The sequence below is a fragment of the Physella acuta genome, unplaced genomic scaffold, assembly GCF_028476545.2.
Source record: "Physella acuta isolate Inbredline_101_S28 unplaced genomic scaffold, ASM2847654v3 ptg001487l, whole genome shotgun sequence".
Classification (NCBI taxonomy): Eukaryota; Metazoa; Mollusca; class Gastropoda; family Physidae; genus Physella; species Physella acuta.
The window spans coordinates 422,252-447,382 of record NW_026733002.1 but is presented as its reverse complement, the minus strand read 5'-3'; the positions used below and the strand labels follow the sequence as shown (position 1 = coordinate 447,382).

At 49.0% G+C, this 25,131-nt stretch overlaps 1 protein-coding gene across 1 annotated transcript in view; it reads right to left on the bottom strand.

Moving 5' to 3' along the window:
* The window catches only part of LOC131928350 (GTP-binding protein REM 1), a 28,282-nt gene extending 11,277 nt beyond the window's left edge, over window positions 1–17,005 (bottom strand). Inside the window, exons 1-4 of the mRNA XM_059284352.1 lie at window positions 16,862–17,005; window positions 2,944–3,380; window positions 1,506–1,690; window positions 1,244–1,379 (exon numbers count right to left, since the gene is read on the bottom strand). Of these exons, the coding sequence (XP_059140335.1) occupies window positions 1,244–1,379; window positions 1,506–1,690; window positions 2,944–3,173 (551 nt within the window). The 5' untranslated portion in view covers window positions 3,174–3,380; window positions 16,862–17,005. The remainder of the gene's footprint in view (window positions 1–1,243; window positions 1,380–1,505; window positions 1,691–2,943; window positions 3,381–16,861) is intronic.
* Window positions 17,006–25,131: the final 8,126 nt, after the last annotated feature.

Genomic DNA, 25,131 nt, shown 5'->3' with positions numbered 1-25,131 from the left:
TTGAGACTATAAATAGAACCTTTTCAGTGGGTGATAGAATCTGATCAGCGTTTCTTCCAGGGGAGGATGGGGGAGGGGAGGGGTTGGAAATTTATATAGAAAGATATACTTTTACCAGTGTTCACCATCCCCCACAAAAATATCCAGTGCCCCCCCCCCCCCTACCCAAGGAGAAAAAAGTCTTGAAGAAACACTGAACCTGAATCCACAGTGACATTACCTATGTACATTTTTTATTTCAAAAGCTTAGCACAACATTAAATAGTAGCATCTGAGACCATTGACATCTATACCATTAGTGACATCTACACCATTAGTGACATCTACACCATTAGTGACATCTACACCATTAGTGACATCTACACCATTAGTGACATTTACATTATTAGTGACATGTACATATTGTCTTAGGTCACATTTAACGAGTGAGGTCATATGTATCAAATGTAAAACATGACAACGTATGTACATATCAGGACCTCACATTTTACTCAAGTTAAACATGACATTTACCTGAAGAATGACATGAAATTTACCCGAAGAACGACATGACATTTACCTGAAGAATGACATATGACATTTACCTGAAGAATGACATATGACATTTACCTGAAGAATGACATATGACATTTACCTGAAGAATGACATATGACATTTACCTGAGGAATGACCTATGACATTTACCTGAAGAATGACATTAAAATTTACCTGAAGAATGACATGACATTTACCTGAAGAATGACATGACATTTACCTGAAGAATGACATATGACATTTACCTGAAGAATGACCTATGACATTTACCTGAAGAATGACATTAAAATTTACCTGAAGAATGACATGACATTTACCTGAAGAATGACATATGGCATTTACATGAAGAATGACATATGACATTTACCTGAAGAATGACATTAAAATTTACCTGAAGAATGACATATGACATTTACCTGAAGAATGACATATGACATTTACCTGAAGAATGACATATGACATTTACCTGAAGAATGACATATGACATTTACCTGAAGAATGACCTATGACATTTACCTGAAGAATGACATTAAAATTTACCTGAAGAATGACATGACATTTACCTGAAGAATGACATGACATTTATCTGAAGAATGACATGACATTTACCTGAAGAATGACATATGACATTTACCTGAAGAATGACATATGACATTTACCTGAAGAATGACATATGACATTTACCTGAAGAATGACATATGACATTTACCTGAAGAATGACATACTGTGTGACGGGCCGGGTCTTTGACTGGAGCTGGGTGGGGAGCCGGAACTGGACGAGCTCTCGTTGGATGCAAGACTTGGCGCCCTCTGGCGGTCACTGGTGCTGGCTGCTGAGGGCGGGGCTGGGGGGAGGGAATGTAGTGGTCAGACACCACTCTCAATGACACCACCACTATCCCTACCGTTGCCACGCCCACAACCTTCCATTGCCACGCCCACAACCTACCGTCGCCACGCCCACAACCTACCATCTGATAGCGCCGATTGGACACTGGACTTCCGTCTGTCAGTCATATGTCGGGCACTGCCAGATGACATGAGGGCACTGCCAGATGACATGAGGGCACTGCCAGATGACATGAGGCTGTTAACACTTGTCTTCCTGACAATGTCACCTGCGTTGATCACGCCTTTGGCTGTCGTCGTGAACGACCTACAGGTGATATATAGCTGCAGGTAAGATATAGCTATAGGTGATATATAGCTGCAGGTAAGATATAGCTACAGGTGAGATATAGCTGCAGGTGAGATATAGCTGCAGGTAAGATATAGCTACAGGTGAGATATAGCTACAGGTGAGATATAGCTGCAGGTGAGATATAGCTACAGGTGAGATATAGCTACAGGTGAGATATAGCTACAGGTAAGATATAGCTGCAGGTAAGATATAGCTACAGGTGATATATAGTTACAGGTAAGATATAGCTACTGGTGATATATAGCTACAGGTAAGATATAGCTACAGGTGAGATATAGCTACAGGTGAGATATAGCTACAGGTGAGATATAGCTGAGGTGAGATATAGCTACAGGTGAGATATAGCTACAGGTGATATATAGCTACAGGTAAGATATAGCTACAGGTGATATATAGCTACAGGTGAGATATAGCTACAGGTGAGATATAGCTACAGGTAAGATATAGCTACAGGTGAGATATAGCTACAGGTGAGATATAGCTACATGTGATATATAGCTACAGGTGAGATATAGCTACAGGTGATATATAGCTACAGGTGAAATATAGCTACAGGTAAGATATAGCTACAGGTGATATATAGCTGCAGGTAAGATATAGCTACAGGTGAGATATAGCTGCAGGTAAGATATAGCTGCAGGTAAGATGTAGCTACAGGTGAGATATAGCTACAGGTGATATATAGCTACAGGTGAGATATAGCTACAGGTGATATATAGCTACAGGTGAGATATAGCTACAGGTAAGATATAGCTACAGGTGAGATATAGCTACAGGTGAGATATAGCTACAGGTGAGATATAGCTGCAGGTTAGCTATAGCTGCCGGTATAGGTTCAGGTAAGATTTAGCTACAGGTGATATATAGCTGCAGGTAAGATATAGCTACAGGTGAGATATAGCTACAGGTGAGATATAGCTGCAGGTAAGATATAGCTACAGGTGATATATAGCTGCAGGTTAGCTATAGCTGCAGATATAGCTGCAGGTAAGATATAGCTACAGGTGAGATATAGCTGCAGATTAAATGTAGATGCAGGTGAGATATAGCTGCAGGTGAGATATATGTCTATATAGACATACAGACTGACATGACACTGACAGACCGACTTGACACTTTGACAAACTGAACTGACAAGCTGACATAACACTAACAAATTGTCATGACACTAAGAAACTGACATGACATTGACAAGCTGACCAACTGACCTGACGCTGACGCAGCAAGTCCGAGGGTCCCTGCACCCCCTGAAGCCCAGTAGAAAGGCTGGGTTAGGCAGGCTGTTGGTGCGGGCTCGCCCCAGGGTCGGGGCCGCAACCAGTGGGGACGGGATGGACGGCACCGCCACGGACATTGACCTCATCTGTCGTGTGGGGGAGTCCGTCTCGCCTGGCTGACTCGGGACACTCGGGGCCGGCAAGGTCAAGGTTTGCTTCATCTTCTTTAATGGCGGAACTTCCGGGGACAAACCCACGTGACTGTAGGACGTCAACAAAACGGTCGTGTCGTCATCCAATGTTTTGGTAATCCATGTCTGGATCAGCCAAGTTATCCACTAATCCAGTTGTAGCCAATAGTATGCAGTCAGCTAGCACTACAGGCTGACGGAGAGCAAAGAACGGCCTTCAAATGTTTCTGTAAGTTCCTACAGAAATAGAAATCAAATACGTGACCAGACATTTATTTATTTAATCAATGACGGAACCATTAGTAGGCACGGAGGCCTTTTTTCACATGGGCCGTTTGCAAAATAAACAAATAAAAACAACAATTTAATAACAGCATTTTAAAAAGCAATAGCATAGTAACGACAAAGCAGTAACATTGCACTAAAAACGTGGAATAAAGAAATAATATTACATAGTTATAAAACAAGAGGAGATAAAATAAGAATATAATAGACGAATGAGAAATGTTTCAATAAGTCAGAGAGGTCATTACTTTGTCAGTCTTCAAATGTATAGTGGACTGATCACACATACTAAAATAGTATAAAGTGACATATCTATTATTATACTCATAGTGTGTCTCCATTGGGTCTAGACCAGCAGCACGATGACTCTAACATGTATGTAGCAGTAGACTTATTTCAAGAGAGTATGGATACATGTTTTCAAATTTTCTTATCTGAATCAAGTTTTCGTATATTTACGATTTTAAAAGATACGTTATAATCAAGAACGATTTTAAAAGTAATGTAGATGTAATACCAGGGTTGTAACACATTTTTCCTGAATTTTAACTTCTCAAGTAATACAAGTTGTAATGGAATATTATTCTTCTGTATATTTCGCATTCTGTATGTTTTTATTTTCATTAAACAATTTTAAACACACTCCTACCTAAACTTGTTAGACAAAAGCCTAGCTAGACTAATTGAACTTTAGTTAGTCAACACGGGTCTGACCCACACAACACAGGTCTGACCCACACAACACGGGTCTGACCCACACAACACAGGTCTGACCCACACAACACGGGTCTGACCCACACAACACGGGTCTGGCCCACACAACACGGGTCTGGCCCACACAACACGGGTCTGACCCACACAACACGGGTCTGGCCCACACAACACGGGTCTGGCCCACACAACACGGGTCTGGCCCACACAACCCACGTCTGACCCACACAACCCACGTCTGGCCCACACAACACGGGTCTGGCCCACACAACACGGGTCTGGCCCACACAACCCACGTCTGGCCCACACAACACGGGTCTGACCCACACAACACGGGTCTGGCCCACACAACACGGGTCTGGCCCACACAACACGGGTCTGGCCCACACAACACGGGTCTGGCCCACACAACACGGGTCTGACCCACACAACACGGGTCTGACCCACACAACCCACGTCTGGCCCACACAACCCACGTCTGACCCACACAACACGGGTCTGGCCCACACAACCCACGTCTGGCCCACACAACACGGGTCTGACCCACACAACACGGGTCTGGCCCACACAACACGGGTCTGACCCACACAACACGGGTCTGGCCCACACAACACGGGTCTGGCCCACACAACACGGGTCTGACCCACACAACACGGGTCTGGCCCACACAACACGGGTCTGACCCACACAACACGGGTCTGGCCCACACAACCCACGTCTGGCCCACACAACACGGGTCTGACCCACACAACACGGGTCTGACCCACACAACACGGGTCTGACCCACACAACACGGGTCTGGCCCACACAACACGGGTCTGACCCACACAACACGGGTCTGGCCCACACAACACGGGTCTGGCCCACACAACCCACGTCTGGCCCACACAACACGGGTCTGACCCACACAACCCACGTCTGGCCCACACAACCCACGTCTGGCCCACACAACACGGGTCTGGCCCACACAACCCACGTCTGGCCCACACAACCCACGTCTGGCCCACACAACCCACGTCTGGCCCACACAACACGGGTCTGGTCCACACAACACGGGTCTGGCCCACACAACCCACGTCTGGCCCACACAACCCACGTCTGGCCCACACAACCCACGTCTGGCCCACACAACACGGGTCTGACCCACACAACACGGGTCTGGCCCACACAACACGGGTCTGGCCCACACAACACGGGTCTGACCCACACAACACGGGTCTGACCCACACAACCCACGTCTGACCCACACAACACGGGTCTGGCCCACACAACCCACGTCTGGCCCACACAACACGGGTCTGGCCCACACAACCCACGTCTGGCACACACAACACGGGTCTGGCCCACACAACCCACGTCTGGCCCACACAACCCACGTCTGGCCCACACAACACGGGTCTGGCCCACACAACACGGGTCTGACCCACACAACACGGGTCTGGCCCACACAACACGGGTCTGACCCACACAACACGGGTCTGGCCCACACAACACGGGTCTGACCCACACAACACGGGTCTGGCCCACACAACCCACGTCTGGCCCACACAACACGGGTCTGACCCACACAACACGGGTCTGGCCCACACAACACGGGTCTGGCCCACACAACCCACGTCTGGCCCACACAACACGGGTCTGACCCACACAACACGGGTCTGGCCCACACAACACGGGTCTGACCCACACAACACGGGTCTGGCCCACACAACCCACGTCTGGCCCACACAACACGGGTCTGACCCACACAACACGGGTCTGGCCCACACAACACGGGTCTGGCCCACACAACCCACGTCTGGCCCACACAACACGGGTCTGACCCACACAACACGGGTCTGGCCCACACAACACGGGTCTGACCCACACAACACGGATCTGGCCCACACAACACGGGTCTGGCCCACACAACACGGGTCTGGCCCACACAACCCACGTCTGGCCCACACAACACGGGTCTGGCCCACACAACACGGGTCTGGCCCACACAACCCACGTCTGGCCCACACAACACTGGTGTGGCCCACACAACACGGGTTTGGCCCACACAACCCACGTCTGGCCCACACAACCCACGTCTGGCCCACACAACACGGGTCTGGCCCACACAACCCACGTCTGGCCCACACAACACGGGTCTGGCCCACACAACCCACGTCTGGCCCACACAACCCACGTCTGGCCCACACAACCCACGTCTGGCCCACACAACACGGGTCTGACCCACACAACACGGGTCTGGCCCACACAACCCACGTCTGACCCACACAACACGGGTCTGGCCCACACAACCCACGTCTGGCCCACACAACACGGGTCTGGCCCACACAACACGGGTCTGGCCCACACAACACGGGTCTGGCCCACACAACACGGGTCTGAACCACACAACACGGGTCTGGCCCACACAACACGGGTCTGGCCCACACAACACGGGTCTGGCCCACACAACCCACGTCTGGCCCACACAACACGGGTCTGGCCCACACAACCCACGTCTGGCCCACACAACACGGGTCTGGCCCACACAACACGGGTCTGGCCCACACAACACGGGTCTGGCCCACACAACACGGGTGTAGCCCACACAACACGGGTCTGACCCACACAATTCGGGTCTGGCCCACACAACACGGGTCTGACCCACACAACACGGGTCTGGCCCACACAACACGGGTCTGGCCCACACAACACGGGTGTAGCCCACACAACACGGGTCTGACCCACACAACACGGGTGTGGCCCACACAACACGGGTCTGGCCCACACAACACGGGTCTGGCCCACACAACACGGGTCTGGCCCACACAACACGGGTCTGGCCCACACAACACGGGTCTGGCCCACACAACACGGGTCTGGCCCACACAACACGGGTCTGGCCCACACAACACGGGTCTGGCCCACACAACACGGGTCTGGCCCACACAACACGGGTCTGGCCCACACAACACGGGTCTGGCCCACACAACACGGGTCTGGCCCACACAACACGGGTCTGGCCCACACAACCCACGTCTGGCCCACACAACACGGGTCTGGCCCACACAACACGGGTCTGGCCCACACAACTCGGGTCTGACCCACACAACACGGGTCTGGCCCACACAACACGGGTCTGGCCCACACAACACGGGTCTGGCCCACACAACACGGGTCTGGCCCACACAACACGGGTCTGGCCCACACAACCCACGTCTGGCCCACACAACACGGGTCTGGCCCACACAACTCGGGTCTGACCCACACAACACGGGTCTGACCCACACAACACGGGTCTGACCCACACAACACATGTTAGACAAAAGCCTAGCTAGACTAATTATATTGAACTTTAGTTAGTCAAGCCAAATGGCGCTAGTATTTAAATATCCTGTAAATATTCATGATTGTTTTACGTAGGGTGGTTTGATATATTTTTTGTTTTCTTTTATATTCTGTAGAAGAGCCTTTCTGAAAGTTATTTTTCGTCTACTTTAATTTCATGTGCCAAATAGATCTAGTCTTTTCCTCGTTTCCTGATGGATTTAAACTAGTCTATTTTTCACATGTTTATGCGGATATCCAAGCTTCAGTCGTTAAGATAATACTGAGAGAGCCACCTAATATAAACGCTAAGCCTGAATAAATTATTTTGCTAAATCCCCATCAGTTGACATTTATTTCCTATTTTAAAATACTAGCGTATTATCACTAGCATTTGTTTACTTATTGGCCCCCAAAAAAGTTCAGCCGGGGGCCCCGCTCAAGCTAAATCCGCCCCTGGCCCCACCTCACCACCCGTCACGATCCCTCCACACCCTCCCCCACCCCTCCCCCCTATGAACCGACTGTTTACAACTTAACATGACCCCGGTCCAATCGAAGGGTGATCGATTTTTGTTTTAGCTAATTAAAGCTGTACAATCAGCTGACTAGTCATGTGGTCTGGCCCCTTCAAACGTGTCTAATGAGAGGCTGACATCGTTAGTGTCATTAGCGATGTCATATGTCAGTTATGTTTAGAGCTAATGATGTCAGGTAGCCAATCAGTGACCTACATAGCCAGTGACCTAGATAAATATGTGTGTAAGTCCACAGACCTATAGTGAGTGGAGGTAGGTGAAACATAGTGCTTGTTTGTCTCAATCATCCATCCGACCGTTTGTAGTGGTGTGGTGTGGTGTGGTGTAGTGTAGTGTGGTGTGGTGTGGTGTGGTGTGGTGTAGTGTGGTGTAGTGTGGTGTGGTGTGGTGTGGTGTGGTGTAGTGTGGTGTGGTGTAGTGTGGTGTAGTGTAGTGTGGTGTGGTGTGGTGTGGTGTGGTGTGGTGTAGTGTGGTGTGGTGTGGTGTAGTGTGGTGTAGTGTGGTGTGGTGTGGTGTGGTGTGGTGTGGTGTAGTGTGGTGTGGTGTGGTGTGGTGTAGTGTGGTGTGGTGTAGTGTGGTGTGGTGTGGTGTGGTGTGGTGTAGTGTGGTGTGGTGTAGTGTGGTGTAGTGTAGTGTGGTGTGGTGTGGTGTGGTGTGGTGTGGTGTGGTGTAGTGTGGTGTGGTGTGGTGTGGTGTGGTGTGGTGTGGTGTAGTGTGGTGTGGTGTGGTGTGGTGTAGTGTGGTGTGGTGTGGTGTGGTGTAGTGTGGTGTAGTGTAGTGTGGTGTGGTGTGGTGTGGTGTGGTGTGGTGTGGTGTAGTGTGGTGTGGTGTGGTGTGGTGTGGTGTAGTGTGGTGTGGTGTGGTGTGGTGTGGTGTGGTGTAGTGTGGTGTGGTGTGGTGTGGTGTAGTGTGGTGTGGTGTGGTGTGGTGTAGTGTGGTGTGGTGTGGACTGATTGACATGTACATGCATTCAGAATTTGTCCAAAGATGAGCAACTATTTGGTGTTAACCTTGGTGCCCAAGTCACAGCTGTCTGACGTAATGTGTGACGTAATGTGTGACGTAATGGTTGGATGAATCAAGCTGGATCTTAACCCAAACCCTAACTCGCGCTTTGGTTGGTATTTCATCACCACACGCTGGCATTGACCATAGCAACAACTGACCATAGCAACAACTGACCATAGCAACAACCGGCCATAGCAACAACTGGCCATAGCAACAACTGGCCATAGCAACAACTGACCATAGCAACAACTGACCATAGCAACAACTGACCATAGCAACAACTGACCATAGCAACAACTGACCATAGCAACAACTGACCATAGCAACAACTGACCATAGCAACAACTGACCATAACAACAACTGACCATAGCAACAACTGACCATAGCAACAACCGGCCATAGCAACAACTGGCCATAGCAACAACTGATGTCTTGATATATGTGAATATTGATGTGTACATGCGCATCAAACTACAAATATGTGAATATTGATGTGTACATGCGCTTCAAACTAAAAATATGTGAATATTGATGTGTACATGCGCACCAAACTAAAAATATGTGAATATTGATGTGTACATGCGCAGCAAACTAAAAATATGTGAATATTGATGTGTACATGCGCATCAAACTAAAAATATGTGAATATTGATGTGTACATGCGCACCAAACTAAAAATATGTGAATATTGATGTGTACATGCGCATCAAACTAAAAATATGTGAATATTGATGTGTACATGCGCATCAAACTAAAAATATGTGAATATTGATGTGTACATGCGCATCAAACTAAAAATATGTGAATATTGATGTGTACATGCGCATCAAACTAAAAATATGTGAATATTGATGTGTACATGCGCATCAAACTAAAAATATGTGAATATTGATGTGTACATGCGCACCAAACTAAAAATATGTGAATATTGATGTGCACATGCGCATCAAACTAAAAATATGTGAATATTGATGTGTACATGCGCATCAAACTAAAAATATGTGAATATTGATGTGTAGATGCGCATCAAACTAAAAATATGTGAATATTGATGTGTACATGCGCACCAAACTAAAAATATGTGAATATTGATGTGTACATGCGCACCAAACTAAAAATATGTGAATATTGATGTGTACATGCGCACCAAACTAAAAATATGTGAATATTGATGTGTACATGCGCACCAAACTAAAAATATGTGAATATTGATGTGTACATGCGCACCAAACTAAAAATATGTGAATATTGATGTGTACATGCACATCAAACTAAAAATATGTGAATATTGATGTGTACATGCGCACCAAACTAAAAATATGTGAATATTGATGTGTACATGCGCACCAAACTAAAAATATGTGAATATTGATGTGTACATGCGCACCAAACTAAAAATATGTGAATATTGATGTGTACATGCGCACCAAACTAAAAATATGTGAATATTGATGTGTACATGCGCACCAAACTAAAAATATGTGAATATTGATGTGTACATGCGCACCAAACTAAAAATATGTGAATATTGATGTGTACATGCGCACCAAACTAAAAATATGTGAATATTGATGTGTACATGCGCACCAAACTAAAAATATGTAAATATTGATGTGTACATGCGCACCAAACTAAAAATATGTGAATATTGATGTGTACATGCGCACCAAACTAAAAATATGTGAATATTGATGTGTACATGCGCACCAAACTAAAAATATGTGAATATTGATGTGTACATGCGCACCAAACTAAAAATATGTGAATATTGATGTGTACATGCACATCAAACTAAAAATATGTGAATATTGATGTGTACATGCGCACCAAACTAAAAATATGTGAATATTGATGTGTACATGCGCATCAAACTAAAAATATGTGAATATTGATGTGTACATGCGCATCAAACTAAAAATATGTGAATATTGATGTGTACATGCACACCAAACTAAAAATATGTGAATATTGATGTGTACATGCGCACCAAACTAAAAATATGTGAATATTGATGTGTACATGCGCACCAAACTAATAATATGTGAATATTGATGTGTACATGCGCACCAAACTAAAAATATGTGAATATTGATGTGTACATGCGCACCAAACTAAAAATATGTGAATATTGATGTGTACATGCGCACCAAACTAAAAATATGTGAATATTGATGTGTACATGCGCACCAAACTAAAAATATGTGAATATTGATGTGTACATGCGCACCAAACTAAAAATATGTGAATATTGATGTGTACATGCGCACCAAACTAAAAATATGTGAATATTGATGTGTACATGCGCATCAAACTAAAAATATGTGAATATTGATGTGTACATGCGCACCAAACTAAAAATATGTGAATATTGATGTGTACATGCGCACCAAACTAAAAATATGTGAATATTGATGTGTACATGCGCACCAAACTAAAAATATGTGAATATTGATGTGTACATGCGCACCAAACTAAAAATATGTGAATATTGATGTGTACATGCGCACCAAACTAAAAATATGTGAATATTGATGTGTACATGCGCACCAAACTAAAAATATGTGAATATTGATGTGTACATGCGCACCAAACTAAAAATATGTGAATATTGATGTGTACATGCGCACCAAACTAAAAATATGTGAATATTGATGTGTACATGCGCACCAAACTAAAAATATGTGAATATTGATGTGTACATGCGCACCAAACTAAAAATATGTGAATATTGATGTGTACATGCGCACCAAACTAAAAATATGTGAATATTGATGTGTACATGCGCACCAAACTAAAAATATGTGAATATTGATGTGTACATGCGCACCAAACTAAAAATATGTGAATATTGATGTGTACATGCGCACCAAACTAAAAATATGTGAATATTGATGTGTACATGCGCACCAAACTAAAAATATGTGAATATTGATGTGTACATGCGCACCAAACTAAAAATATGTGAATATTGATGTGTACATGCGCACCAAACTAAAAATATGAGCATGCCGTGTCAGGTCAAGATGACCTGCTCAAATGTCATTTGATTTCCTGTCTGGCTGTGGCATGTTGGGATTTCTTGATGACACACGGCAGTGGCATCATTCTGTGGGGGGGGGGGAAAGGATCAGCCAGGGGGGGGGGAGGATCAGCCAGGGGGGGGGAGGATCAGCCAGGGGGGTGGGGGATCAGCCAGGGGGGGAGGATCAGCCAGGGGGGGGAGGATCAGCCGGGGGGGGGAGGATCAGCCAGGGGGGGAGGATCAGCCAGGGGGCGGGGAGGATCAGCCAGGGGGGGGGGATCAGCCATATTGACCTAGAAACTAGGAATAGGGCAGTCGGACCGGCATAAGGGCAGTCGAGCTGGCAAAGGACTGGTGGTAGTTAAAGAAAGTTATAGTCCAAGGTCACTCAAAGGTCGCTCAAACTATTAAACCAACTCAATAATCCGGTACACAATAGACGTACACAATAGACGTACACAATAGACGTACACTTTTCAATCATTCGGCTAATCACGCGGATTAGCTATTTATAGCAGCCCTCGCGCCAGCTGCCGTCACTTTCACGCTGTGTTTATTATGGTTGATGAAATAAGCAATGTGCTCTTGTTCGGTAAATAGGATAGTGGAGACTGACCTTTAACCCACGCTTAGATATAATGCTATGGTAGTATCAACCCAAATAAAACAAGTTGAACCCTACCCGGTAGTTCCCAGAAATATACGCAACGGAAAAAGGTGCAAACAGAAAAAACCAAATACACAAAAAACGCCAAACATATCTGTATATAAGGTTGTGTACAGTTCTTCCCCACGTCTGACCCACACAACCCACGTCTGGCCCACACAACCCACGTCTGGCCCACACAACCCACGTCTGGCCCACACAACCCACGTCTGGCCCACACAACACGGGTCTGGCCCACACAACACGGGTCTGGCCCACACAACCCACGTCTGGCCCACACAACACGGGTCTGGCCCACACAACCCACGTCTGGCCCACACAACACGGGTCTGGCCCACACAACCCACGTCTGGCCCACACAACACGGGTCTGGCCCACACAACCCACGTCTGGCCCACACAACACGGGTCTGGCCCACACAACACGGGTCTGGCCCACACAACACGGGTCTGACCCACACAACACGGGTCTGGCCCACACAACACGGGTCTGGCCCACACAACCCACGTCTGGCCCACACAACCCACGTCTGGCCCACACAACCCACGTCTGGCCCACACAACCCACGTCTGGCCCACACAACCCACGTCTGGCCCACACAACCCACGTCTGGCCCACACAACACGGGTCTGGCCCACACAACACGGGTCTGGCCCACACAACCCACGTCTGGCCCACACAACACGGCTCTGGCCGACACAACCCACGTCTGGCCCACACAACACGGGTCTGGCCCACACAACCCACGTCTGGCCCACACAACACGGGTCTGGCCCACACAACCCACGTCTGGCCCACACAACACGGGTCTGGCCCACACAACACGGGTCTGGCCCACACAACACGGGTCTGACCCACACAACACGGGTGTGGCCCACACAACACGGGTGGCGCCCACACAACATGGGTCTGGCCCACACAACACGGGTCTGACCCACACAACACGGGTCTGACCCACACAACACGGGTCTGGCCCACACAACACGGGTCTGGCCCACACAACCCACGTCTGGCCCACACAACATGGGTCTGGCCCACACAACCCACGTCTGGCCCACACAACATGGGTCTGGCCCACACAACACGGGTCTGGCCCACACAACACGGGTCTGGCCCACACAACCCACATCTGGCCCACACAACCCACGTCTGGCCCACACAACACGGGTCTGGCCCACACATCACGGGTGTTGCCCACACAACACGGGTCTGGCCCACACAACACGGGTCTGGCCCACACAACACGGGTCAGACCCACACAACCCACGTCTGGCCCACACAACACGGGTCTGGCCCACACAACACGGGTCTGGCCCACACAACCCACGTCTGGCCCTCACACAACCCACGTCTGGCCCACACAACACGGGTCTGGCCCACACAACCCACGTCTGGCCCACACAACACGGGTCTGGCCCACACAACCCACGTCTGGCCCACACAACCCACGTCTGGCCCACACAACACGGGTCTGGCCCACACAACACGGGTCTGGCCCACACAACCCACGTCTGACCCACACAACACGGGTCTGGCCCACACAACCCACGTCTGGCCCACACAACACGGGTCTGGCCCACACAACACGGGTCTGGCCCACACAACACGGGTCTGGCCCACACAACCCACGTCTGACCCACACAACCCACGTCTGGCCCACACAACACGGGTCTGGCCCACACAACACGGGTCTGGCCCACACAACCCACGTCTGGCCCACACAACCCACGTCTGGCCCACACAACCCACGTCTGGCCCACACAACACGGGTCTGGCCCACACAACACGGGTCTGGCCCACACAACACGGGTCTGGCCCACACAACACGGGTCTGGCCCACACAACACGGGTCTGGCCCACACAACACGGGTCTGGCCCACACAACACGGGTCTGGCCCACACAACACGGGTCTGGCCCACACAACCCACGTCTGGCCCACACAACACGGGTCTGGCCCACACAACCCACGTCTGGCCCACACAACCCACGTCTGGCCCACACAACCCACGTCTGGCCCACACAACACGGGTCTGGTCCACACAACACGGGTCTGGCCCACACAACCCACGTCTGGCCCACACAACCCACGTCTGGCCCACACAACCCACGTCTGGCCCACACAACACGGGTCTGACCCACACAACACGGGTCTGGCCCACACAACACGGGTCTGGCCCACACAACACGGGTCTGACCCACACAACACGGGTCTGGCCCACACAACCCACGTCTGGCCCACACAACCCACGTCTGGCCCACACAACACGGGTCTGACCCACACAACACGGGTGTGGCCCACACAACCCACGTCTGGCCCACACAACCCACGTCTGGCCCACACAACCCACGTCTGGCCCACACAACACGGGTCTGGCCCACACAACACGGGTCTGGCCCACACAACACGGGTCTGGCCCACACAACCCACGTCTGGCCCACACAACACGGTTCTGGCCCACACAACACCGGTCTGGCCCACACAACACGGGTCTGGCCCACACAACACGGGTCTGGCCCACACAACACGGGTCTGACCCACACAACACGGGTCTGACCCACACAACACGGGTCTGGCCCACACAACACGGGTCTGACCCACACAACACGGGTCTGGCCCACACAACACGGGTCTGGCCCACACAACCCACGTCTGGCCCACACAACACGGGTCTGACCCACACAACACGGGTCTGGCCCACACAACACGGGTCTGGCCCACACAACCCACGTCTGGCCCACACAACACGGGTGTGGCCCACACAACCCACGTCTGGCCCACACAACACGGGTCTGGCCCACACAACACGGGTCTGACCCACACAACACGGGTCTGGCCCACACAACCCACGTCTGGCCCACACAACACGGGTCTGGCCCACACAACCCACGTCTGGCCCACACAACCCACGTCTGGCCCACACAACCCACGTCTGGCCCACACAACACGGGTCTGGCCCACACAACACGGGTCTGGCCCACACAACCCACGTCTGGCCCACACAACCCACGTCTGGCCCACACAACCCACGTCTGGCCCACACAACACGGGTCTGGCCCACACAACCCACGTCTGGCCCACACAACACGGGTCTGGCCCACACAACCCACGTCTGGCCCACACAACCCACGTCTGGCCCACACAACACGGGTCTGGCCCACACAACACGGGTCTGGCCCACACAACACGGGTCTGGCCCACACAACCCACGTCTGGCCCACACAACACGGGTCTGGCCCACACAACTGATATGGAACAGGTGTACCTCATTAGATTTTGACCATCACTGCCGCAACTTAATTACAAATTAACCACTGACGTCACTAGCTTTTTAAATGTGCCATTACGTAAAGTAAGATTTAGTTAATTAAGAATATCCAGATGCCCCCCCCCCCCCCCTTATATTAAACAAGCAATATATTTAAATAGTTAGGCCATCGCGTGGCACATCTTATGCTGAAGGAAGAAAACCACTAACTAGCCAACGTGACCACTAGCTAGACAACGTGACCACTAGCTAGACAACGTGACCACTAGCTAGACAACGTGACCACTAGCTAGACAACGTGACCACTAGCTAGACAACGTGACCACTAGCTAGACAACGTGACCCAACGTAACCACTAGCTAGACAACGTGACCCAAAGTAACCACTAGCTAGACAACGTGACCTCTAGCTAGCCAACGTGACGACTAGCTAGACAACGTGACCCAACGTGACCACATAGCTAGCCAAAGTGACCACATAGCTAGCCAACGTGACCACTAGCTAGCCAACGTGACGACTAGCTAGACAACGTGACGACTAGCTAGACAACGTGACCCAACGTGACCACTAGCTAGCCAACGTGACGACTAGCTAGACAACGTGACCCAACGTGACCACATAGCTAGCCAAAGTGACCACATAGATAGCCAACGTGACCACTAGCTAGACAACGTGACGACTAGCTAGACAACGTGACTACTAGCTAGACAACGTGACCCAACGTGACCACTAGCTAGCCAACGTGACCACTAGCTAGACAACGTGACCACTAGCTAGACAACGTGACCACATAGCTAGCCAACGTGACCACATAGCTAGCCAACGTGACCCCTAGCTAGACAACGTGACCACTAGCTAGACAACGTGACCCCTAGCTAGCCAGTATGAGACAGGCATGAATCAAACACTCACCTGGAGAAACTAACGTAGTCACGTGATGCATTCAATGGACTGGTCAGTTAATTATTGTCCACTGAATGAGCGGCCATCGTTGAGCACCCTACGAGGCCGAGTATCCCGACAAACTGTACCGCCCACAGTGAGCTTCATCCGTCATGTGCGCGTGCACACTGGCTGGTAGCGCTCACTCTAGTGACGTGGGGTGGGGATAGGGGTGGGGTTAGAGTGGGGGGATGGGATAGAGATGGTGAAGAAGGCTGGGTCTACACAGGTGAGCTAGGTGACTAAATTAGCGTAGATGTCATGACTAGGTGACTAAATTAGCGTAGATGTCATGACAAGGTGACTAAATTCGTGTAGATGTCATGACTAGGTGACTAAATTAGCGTAGATGTCATGACTAGGTGACTAAATTGGTGTAGATTTCATGACTAGGTGACTAAATTGGTGTAGATGTCATGTGTAGGTGACTTAATAGGTGTAGATGTCATGACTAGGTGACTAAATTGGTGTAGATGTCATGACTAGGTGACTAAATTCGTGTACATGTCATGACTAGGTGACTAAACGTGCAGACCTAGTCAGTGTGTAGCTGTGCTGCAGCACACGATAGCTGTCACCATGTCACCATGTCACCATTTCACCATTTCACCATGTCACCATTTCACCATTTCACCATTTCACCATTTTCCCATTTCACCATTTCACCATTTCACCATTTCACCATTTCACCATTTCACCATTTCACCATTTCACCATTTCACCATTTCACCATTTCACCATTTCACCATTTCACCATTTCACCATTTCACCATTTCACCATTTCACCATTTCACCATTTCACCATTTCACCATTTCACCATTTCACCATTTCACCATTTCACCATTTCACCTTTTCACCATTTCACCATTTCACCATTTCACCATTTCACCATGACAGCATCATGTCAATAGAAATTAATTAAACGTGAGTAGTCCCAGGGGTAGTTCAGCGGAATGGGCGGGGGGAGAAGGGGGCTCTAGCCATTTAGTTCGGGTGGGGTGGGGGCGTGACAGATTAAATCTACACCACATGAGGGGGGGGGGGGGTGCTGACATCCAAGGAGAGTTTGAAAGATAAGGCTGTACATATTTGACCAACTTCATGCTGTGGTTATTTGACCAACTTCATGCTGTGGTCATTTGACCAACGAGATTTTAATACGCAATTGATTGGAGTCGTCAATTACTAACCACACAATTTCATCATACTCTCCAACCAAGCGAAATAGAAACTTAATATAGGAAAGGGGGGTTGTGGGGGCATGTGGTGGTGGGGGGCGGGGTGGGGTAATAAGAAATAAGCACTCACCAGTCAACGTTATTTTTAGCTGTAACGTCATCCGCTTGTTCTGTTACTTCATTTTCAATTCTATAACACTGATACAATGTGCGTTAAAACACTAATGTGTAATATTACGCTGAAATAATGTGTTATGGTCATTATTGGAATTCTTGATATCACATCCCACACCCTTCACACGTCCACATCCACCACACTCACCACACGCACACACACACCACAAGCCCTTACCCACCACATGCCTACATCCACCACCCGCCCACACCTACCACACGCGCACACCCACCACACGCCCACACCCACCACACGTCCACACACACAACACGCCCACACCCACCACACGCCTACACCCACCACCCGCCCACACCTACCACACGCACACACCGACCGCACGCCCACACCCACCACACGTCCACACACACAACACGCCCTTACCCACCACATGCCTACATCCACCACACTACCACACCGTCTACACGCCTACACCCACCACACGCCCACACCCACCACACGCCCACGCCTACCACACGCCTACACCCATCACACGCCCACGCTCACACCCACCACACCCACCACACGCCTACACCCACCACACGCCCACACTCACCACACACACACACCCACCACACGCCCACACCCACCACACGCCCACTCTCACCACACACCCACACTCATCACACGCCCACACCCACCACACGCCCACATCCACCACACTCCCACACCCACCACACGCCTACATCCACCACACGCCCACACCCATCACACGCCTACATCCACCACACGCCCACACCCACCACACGCCCACACCCACCACACCCACCACACGCCTACACCCACCACACGCCCACACCCACCACACGCCCACACCCACCACACGCCCACACCCACCACACGCCTACATCCACCACACGCCCACACCCACCACACGCCCACACCCACCACACGCCCACACCCACCACACCCACCACACGCCTACACCCACCACACGCCCACACCCACCACACGCCCACACCCACCACACGCCCACACCCACCACACGCCTACACCCACCACACGCCCACACCCACCACACGCCCACACCCACCACACGCCCACACGCCCACACCCACCACACGCCCACACCCACCACACGCCTACACCCACCACACCCACCACGCGCCCACACCCACCACACGCCTACACCCACCACACGCCCACATCCACCACACGCCCACACCCACCACACCCACCACACGCCCACACCCACCACACGCCTAGATCTACCTGACATCATCGATTCGCGGGTGAGTCGGGGTGGGTACAGCTGATCACGTGATCCCACAAATCTCAGGATGTTTAACCACTCAACGACTTCACCAGCCTAATGGATTGGTGGATTTAGGGATTGGTGGATTTAGGGATTGGTGGATTTAGGGATTGGTGGATTTAGGGATTGGTGGATTTAGGGATGGGTGGATTTAGGGATTGGTGGATTTAGGGATTGGTGGATTTAGGGATTGGTGGATTTAGGGATTGGTGGATTTAGGGATTGGTGGATTTAGGGATTTGTGGACTGAAGGAAAGAGGGATGGTTTGATTGATGGATTGTTTGATTGATGGATTGTTTATTATATAGCTTTGAATGATCGATAGAATAACAGAAAGCTGGATTTATGGATTGATGAATTTATTTTATGTTGGATTTATAGATAGATGAATAGAACGAGAGATGGCATGACAGATTGATCGAATGACAGATTGATGGAGTGACAGATTGATAGAATGACAGATTGATGGCATGACAGATTGGTGGATTTGGCTCAGTTAATCAAAGAGGTTTTAATCATGAGTCATGATTTGATTTAATTGACTTTGGTTTTTTGACTTGGTATTAGTTCAGTCGGCAAAAGACTATTTCAGTCAACTTTCTTTTTCTTTTGATATGTTATATAATCTCTGTGTTGTTTTTTTATAACACAATCCAACATGACCATCCAACACAGCCATCCAACACGACCATCCAACACGACCATCCAACACAACCATCCAACACGACCATCCAACACAGCCATCCAACACGACCATCCAACACAGCCATCCAACACGACCATCCAACACGACCATCCAACACGACCATCCAACACGACCATCCAACACGACCATCCAACACGACCATCCAACACGACCATCCAACACGACCATCCAACACGACCATCCAACACGACCATCCGACACGACCATCTGACGGACCGTCCAGCAAAGGCTCGCGTCGATAGCTGTGCTGACGTCACCCATGTAGAATCTCCCTGAGACTTTAGTTCCCGAATAGATCAAAGTTCTCAGCTTCGGCTGTTATTGATTTCTCTTGGCCCCGGGACGTTTGCTTCTGTTGAATTAACACGATTGGTGCCCCTCCCCCCCCCCACCCACACAAAGTGATTGACACAGAGATACCAACCCATCTCTCCCCCCCCCCCCCCCAAACCAATTGCTGGACCCTGTGTATTCGATACTTCGGTAATTTGCCGCTAACTCTAACTCTAACACTAGACCATACTAACCACACTAGAAACAACACATCCATCACCACCACCCACCCCCACCCCCAGTTAGTCTACAATGCACGCGCTTGGATAGACCAATGAAAGGACGTGCGATCTACGAGGCTCTCGAGCCGCAGATATACCGCGATATCTTTACAGATAACACTTGGAGTCTGTGGCAGAAGTTGTAGACGTCAGGCACTCGTAACCAGATGACGTAGGACTTGATTAGCAGACGATCACTGGCGGGCCAAACACCAAGTCATATCACGTGGTCATATGGTCATGTCATGTGGTCATGTCATGTGGTCATGTCATTTGGTCATCTGGTCATTTCATGTGGTCATGTCATTTGGTCAGCTGATCATGTGGTCATGTCATTTGGTCATGTGGTCATGTCATTTGGTCAGCATGTCATGTCATATGTTCACCTGACCAAAAGAATGATTGAATCATCGATGCAATCATTTCGTGATTGATTTTAAAATTGACCTTGTCAACGACCTTGAGCGAGCGCTGGACGCTAATGTATAAACCCGCTCACGCTTAATGCTAGAACTGGATCCGATCAAATGGGACAGATAATGTAGCACCAAAGCTGTTGTTGTCTGTCAGACCCAGCATACAACAATGTCGTCAGCTGACAGACCTCGTGTCAGACTATCATCAACTCATGACATACGACATGCTCCCATCAACTCATGACATACGACATGCTCCTGCATGACTCTTGACCCAGTCTATGGTTAATGTGTGTACGTGTATCTGCATGGGTGTGTGTGTTTGTATGTGCATGTGTGTGTTTGTATGTGCATGTGTGTGTTTGTATGTATGTGTGTGTGTGTGTGTGTGTTTGTATGTGCATGTGTGTGTTTGTATGTGCATGTGTGTGTTTGTATGTGCATGTGTGTGTGTTTGTATGTATGTGTGTGTGAGTGTGCTAGTGAGCACCAATCAATGAGCCCTAAAGGTTCATGGGAGGGGGCCATCCCAGAGGACCATCAAATGGCCGGAGAGACCAGCCCCATCGTTTTAACTTCTATTTCAATTAAATAACAGTTTATTATTAGTTTCTTAAAACATGTCCACCCACATATGGTCAGTTGTCTGATTACATGGTATAACCGTGTGTGGGGGGGGGGGGGGGTCAGTTGACTGACAGCATGGTATAACCGTGGTGTCAATTGACTGACAGCATGGTATAACCGAGGTGTCAGTTGACTGACAGCATGATATAACCGTCCGATTTCAACTGGACACTTCTCCCATCTCCCACGTTGTCAGCCCACCAAAGATTGAGGTCAAACTTATCAATAAACCTGATGCTATTTATAGCACTTAGCACACCGCCAGATGGCAGCATTCGATTAGACCTGGTGACTTGATGTGAGACAGGGGCTCTTAGATTGGTGGCTCATGGCCCAGACAGGGGCTCTTACAGTGGTGGCTCATGGCCCAGACACTGGCTCATGGCAAGACAGGGGCTCTTACATTAGTGGCTCATGGCCCAGACAGGGGCTCTTACATTGGTGGCTCATGGCCCAGACAGGGCTCATGGCCCAGCCAGGGGCTCTTACAGTGGTGGCTCATGGCCCAGACGCTGGCTCATGGCAAGACAGGGGCTCTTACAGTGGTGGCTCATGGCCCAGACAGGGGCTCTTACAGTGGTGGCTCATGGCCCAGACACTGGCTCATGGCAAGAAAGGGGCTCTTACAGTGGTGGCTCATGGCCCAGACAGGGGCTCTTACATTGGTGGCTCATGGCCCAGACAGGGGCTCTTACAGTGGTGGCTCATGGCCCAGACAGGGGCTCTTACAGTGGTGGCTCATGGCCCAGACACTGGCTCATGGCAAGACAGGGGCTCTTACATTGGTGGCTCATGGCCCAGACAGGGGCTCTTACAGTGGTGGCTCATGGCTCAGACACTGGCTCATGGCCCAGACAGGGGCTCTTACAGTGGTGGCTCATGGCCCAGACACGGGCTCTTACATTGGTGGCTCATGGCCCAGACACTGGCTCATGGCCCAGACAGGGGCTCTTACATTGGTGGCTCATGGCCCAGACAGGGGCTCTTACATTGGTGGCTCATGGCCCATACAGGGCTCTTACATTGGTGGCTCATGGCCCATACACTGGCTCATGGCCCAGACAGGGGCTCATGGCCCATACACTGGCTCATGGCCCAGACAGGGGCTCATGGCCCTGACAGGGGCTCATGGCCCAGGCACTGGCTCATGGCCCAGATACCGGCTCATGGCCCCATATGGATCATGGCCCACATACTGACACTCGTCAGTGATAGCATTTATTGAGGCTCATTGACAAATTCAACCATTGCATTGTTCCAACATCACAATGTGCTTACAATTTCTTGCTTTGTGTTTTTGCAAACAGTACCCCCCAACCCAACCCTCGCATCCCCACACCAACCCACGCATCCCCACACCAAACCAAGCACACCTCACCCCCTCCGACCCTCCCCACATATAACCAGACGTATACATGTATCGTCTTATATTGATTGGTTCAGCTCCTCGAGCTAAAAATAGAATCTATCTTTTCTTATAGCCAAGTCAACACTGACGTCAACTTTCTATTTTTAAACTGGGATGGCTCGCATCCTAGGGAGACCCCTCACAACACACCGACCCCACACACTACACACATAGCCCGCACAAAACACCCACCCTTATACACTAATGACACCCCACAACACACCACCCTCACAACACACACACACCCTCACAATACACACTCTCAACACACCCACCCTTACAACAAACCTACTCTCACAACACACACACCTTCACACACTAACCCTCACAACACACCCTCACACACCCACCCTCACCACACACCCTCACACACCCACCCTCACAACACACACACTCATAACACACCCTCACACACACACCCTCACACACCCACCCTCACAACACACCCTCACACACCCACCCTCACACACCCACCCTCACACACCCACCCTCACACACCCACCCTCACAACACACACACTCATAACACACCCTCACACACACACCCTCACAACACACACACCTCTCCCTGCCTGTCTAGGGGGCGGGGCTGGTCTGACATGTGAGTGACAGGGCTTGTGCCAGCTGGTTTGTGTCACACGTCACGAGCTGTCAGACGAAGTTTGATTGGCTGGAAGAAAGTAATAATTGACGTCACGTCACAAAAATCAGAACAATTTCTTTAGCGCCGATGGTGTCTTCAGTTTATGTGTCGCGATACAGGATCAGTTTCTTCCAGGCATCTCTTCTGGGGGGGGGGGGGGGCAAGTCTACCGCCCCCCCCCCCACCCCGAAGGAAATGGAATTTATATAGAAAATATATACACTTAACAGTGTCCGCCCCCCCCCCCCCCCGAAGAAAGTCTACCGCCCCCCTCCCAAATTTCAAGTGCCCCCCCCCCCCACCGGAGAAAAAAGTCTGGAAGAAACACTGGACAGGATGTTGCGAGTCGATGTGTGTCTGACCATTTCGATATAGCTGAGTCAGTGTGTGTCCCGACACATTGAAAATTTGTGTATAATATTTTCAAAACAAACGGAGAAAAAAAAGTCTAATTTTAGAACAACTGTAAGATTCGTATCGGAAATTTCCGATTGAACTTATTTTAGGCTGTGGGTAACACGTGGGCTGGACTTTCTAACGGGCACGATGTTGTTGTTATTGTTGTTGTTATTGTTGTTGTTTTTGTTGTTGTTGTTGTTATCGTTTTTTGTTATTGTTGTTGCTATTGTTGTTGTTATTGTTGTTGTTATTGTTGTTGTTATTGTTGTTATTGTTGTTGTTATTGTTGTTGTTATTGTTGTTGTTATTGTTGTTGTTATTGTTATTGTTATTGTTATTGTTATTGTTGTTGTTGTTGTTGTTGTTGTTATTGTTATTGTTATTGTTATTGTTATTGTTATTGTTATTGTTATTGTTATTGTTATTGTTATTGTTATTGTTATTGTTATTGTTATTGTTATTGTTATTGTTATTGTTATTGTTATTGTTATTGTTATTGTTATTGTTATTGTTATTGTTATTGTTATTGTTATTGTTATTGTTATTGTTATTGTTATTGTTATTGTTATTGTTATTGTTATTGTTATTGTTATTGTTATTGTTATTGTTATTGTTGTTGTTGTTGTTGTTGTTGTTGTTGTTGTTGTTATTGTTATTGTTATTGTTATTGTTATTGTTATTGTTATTGTTATTGTTATTGTTATTGTTATTGTTATTGTTATTGTTATTGTTATTGTTATTGTTATTGTTATTGTTATTGTTATTGTTATTGTTATTGTTATTGTTATTGTTATTGTTATTGTTATTGTTATTGTTATTGTTATTGTTATTGTTATTGTTATTGTTATTGTTATTGTTATTGTTATTGTTATTGTTATTGT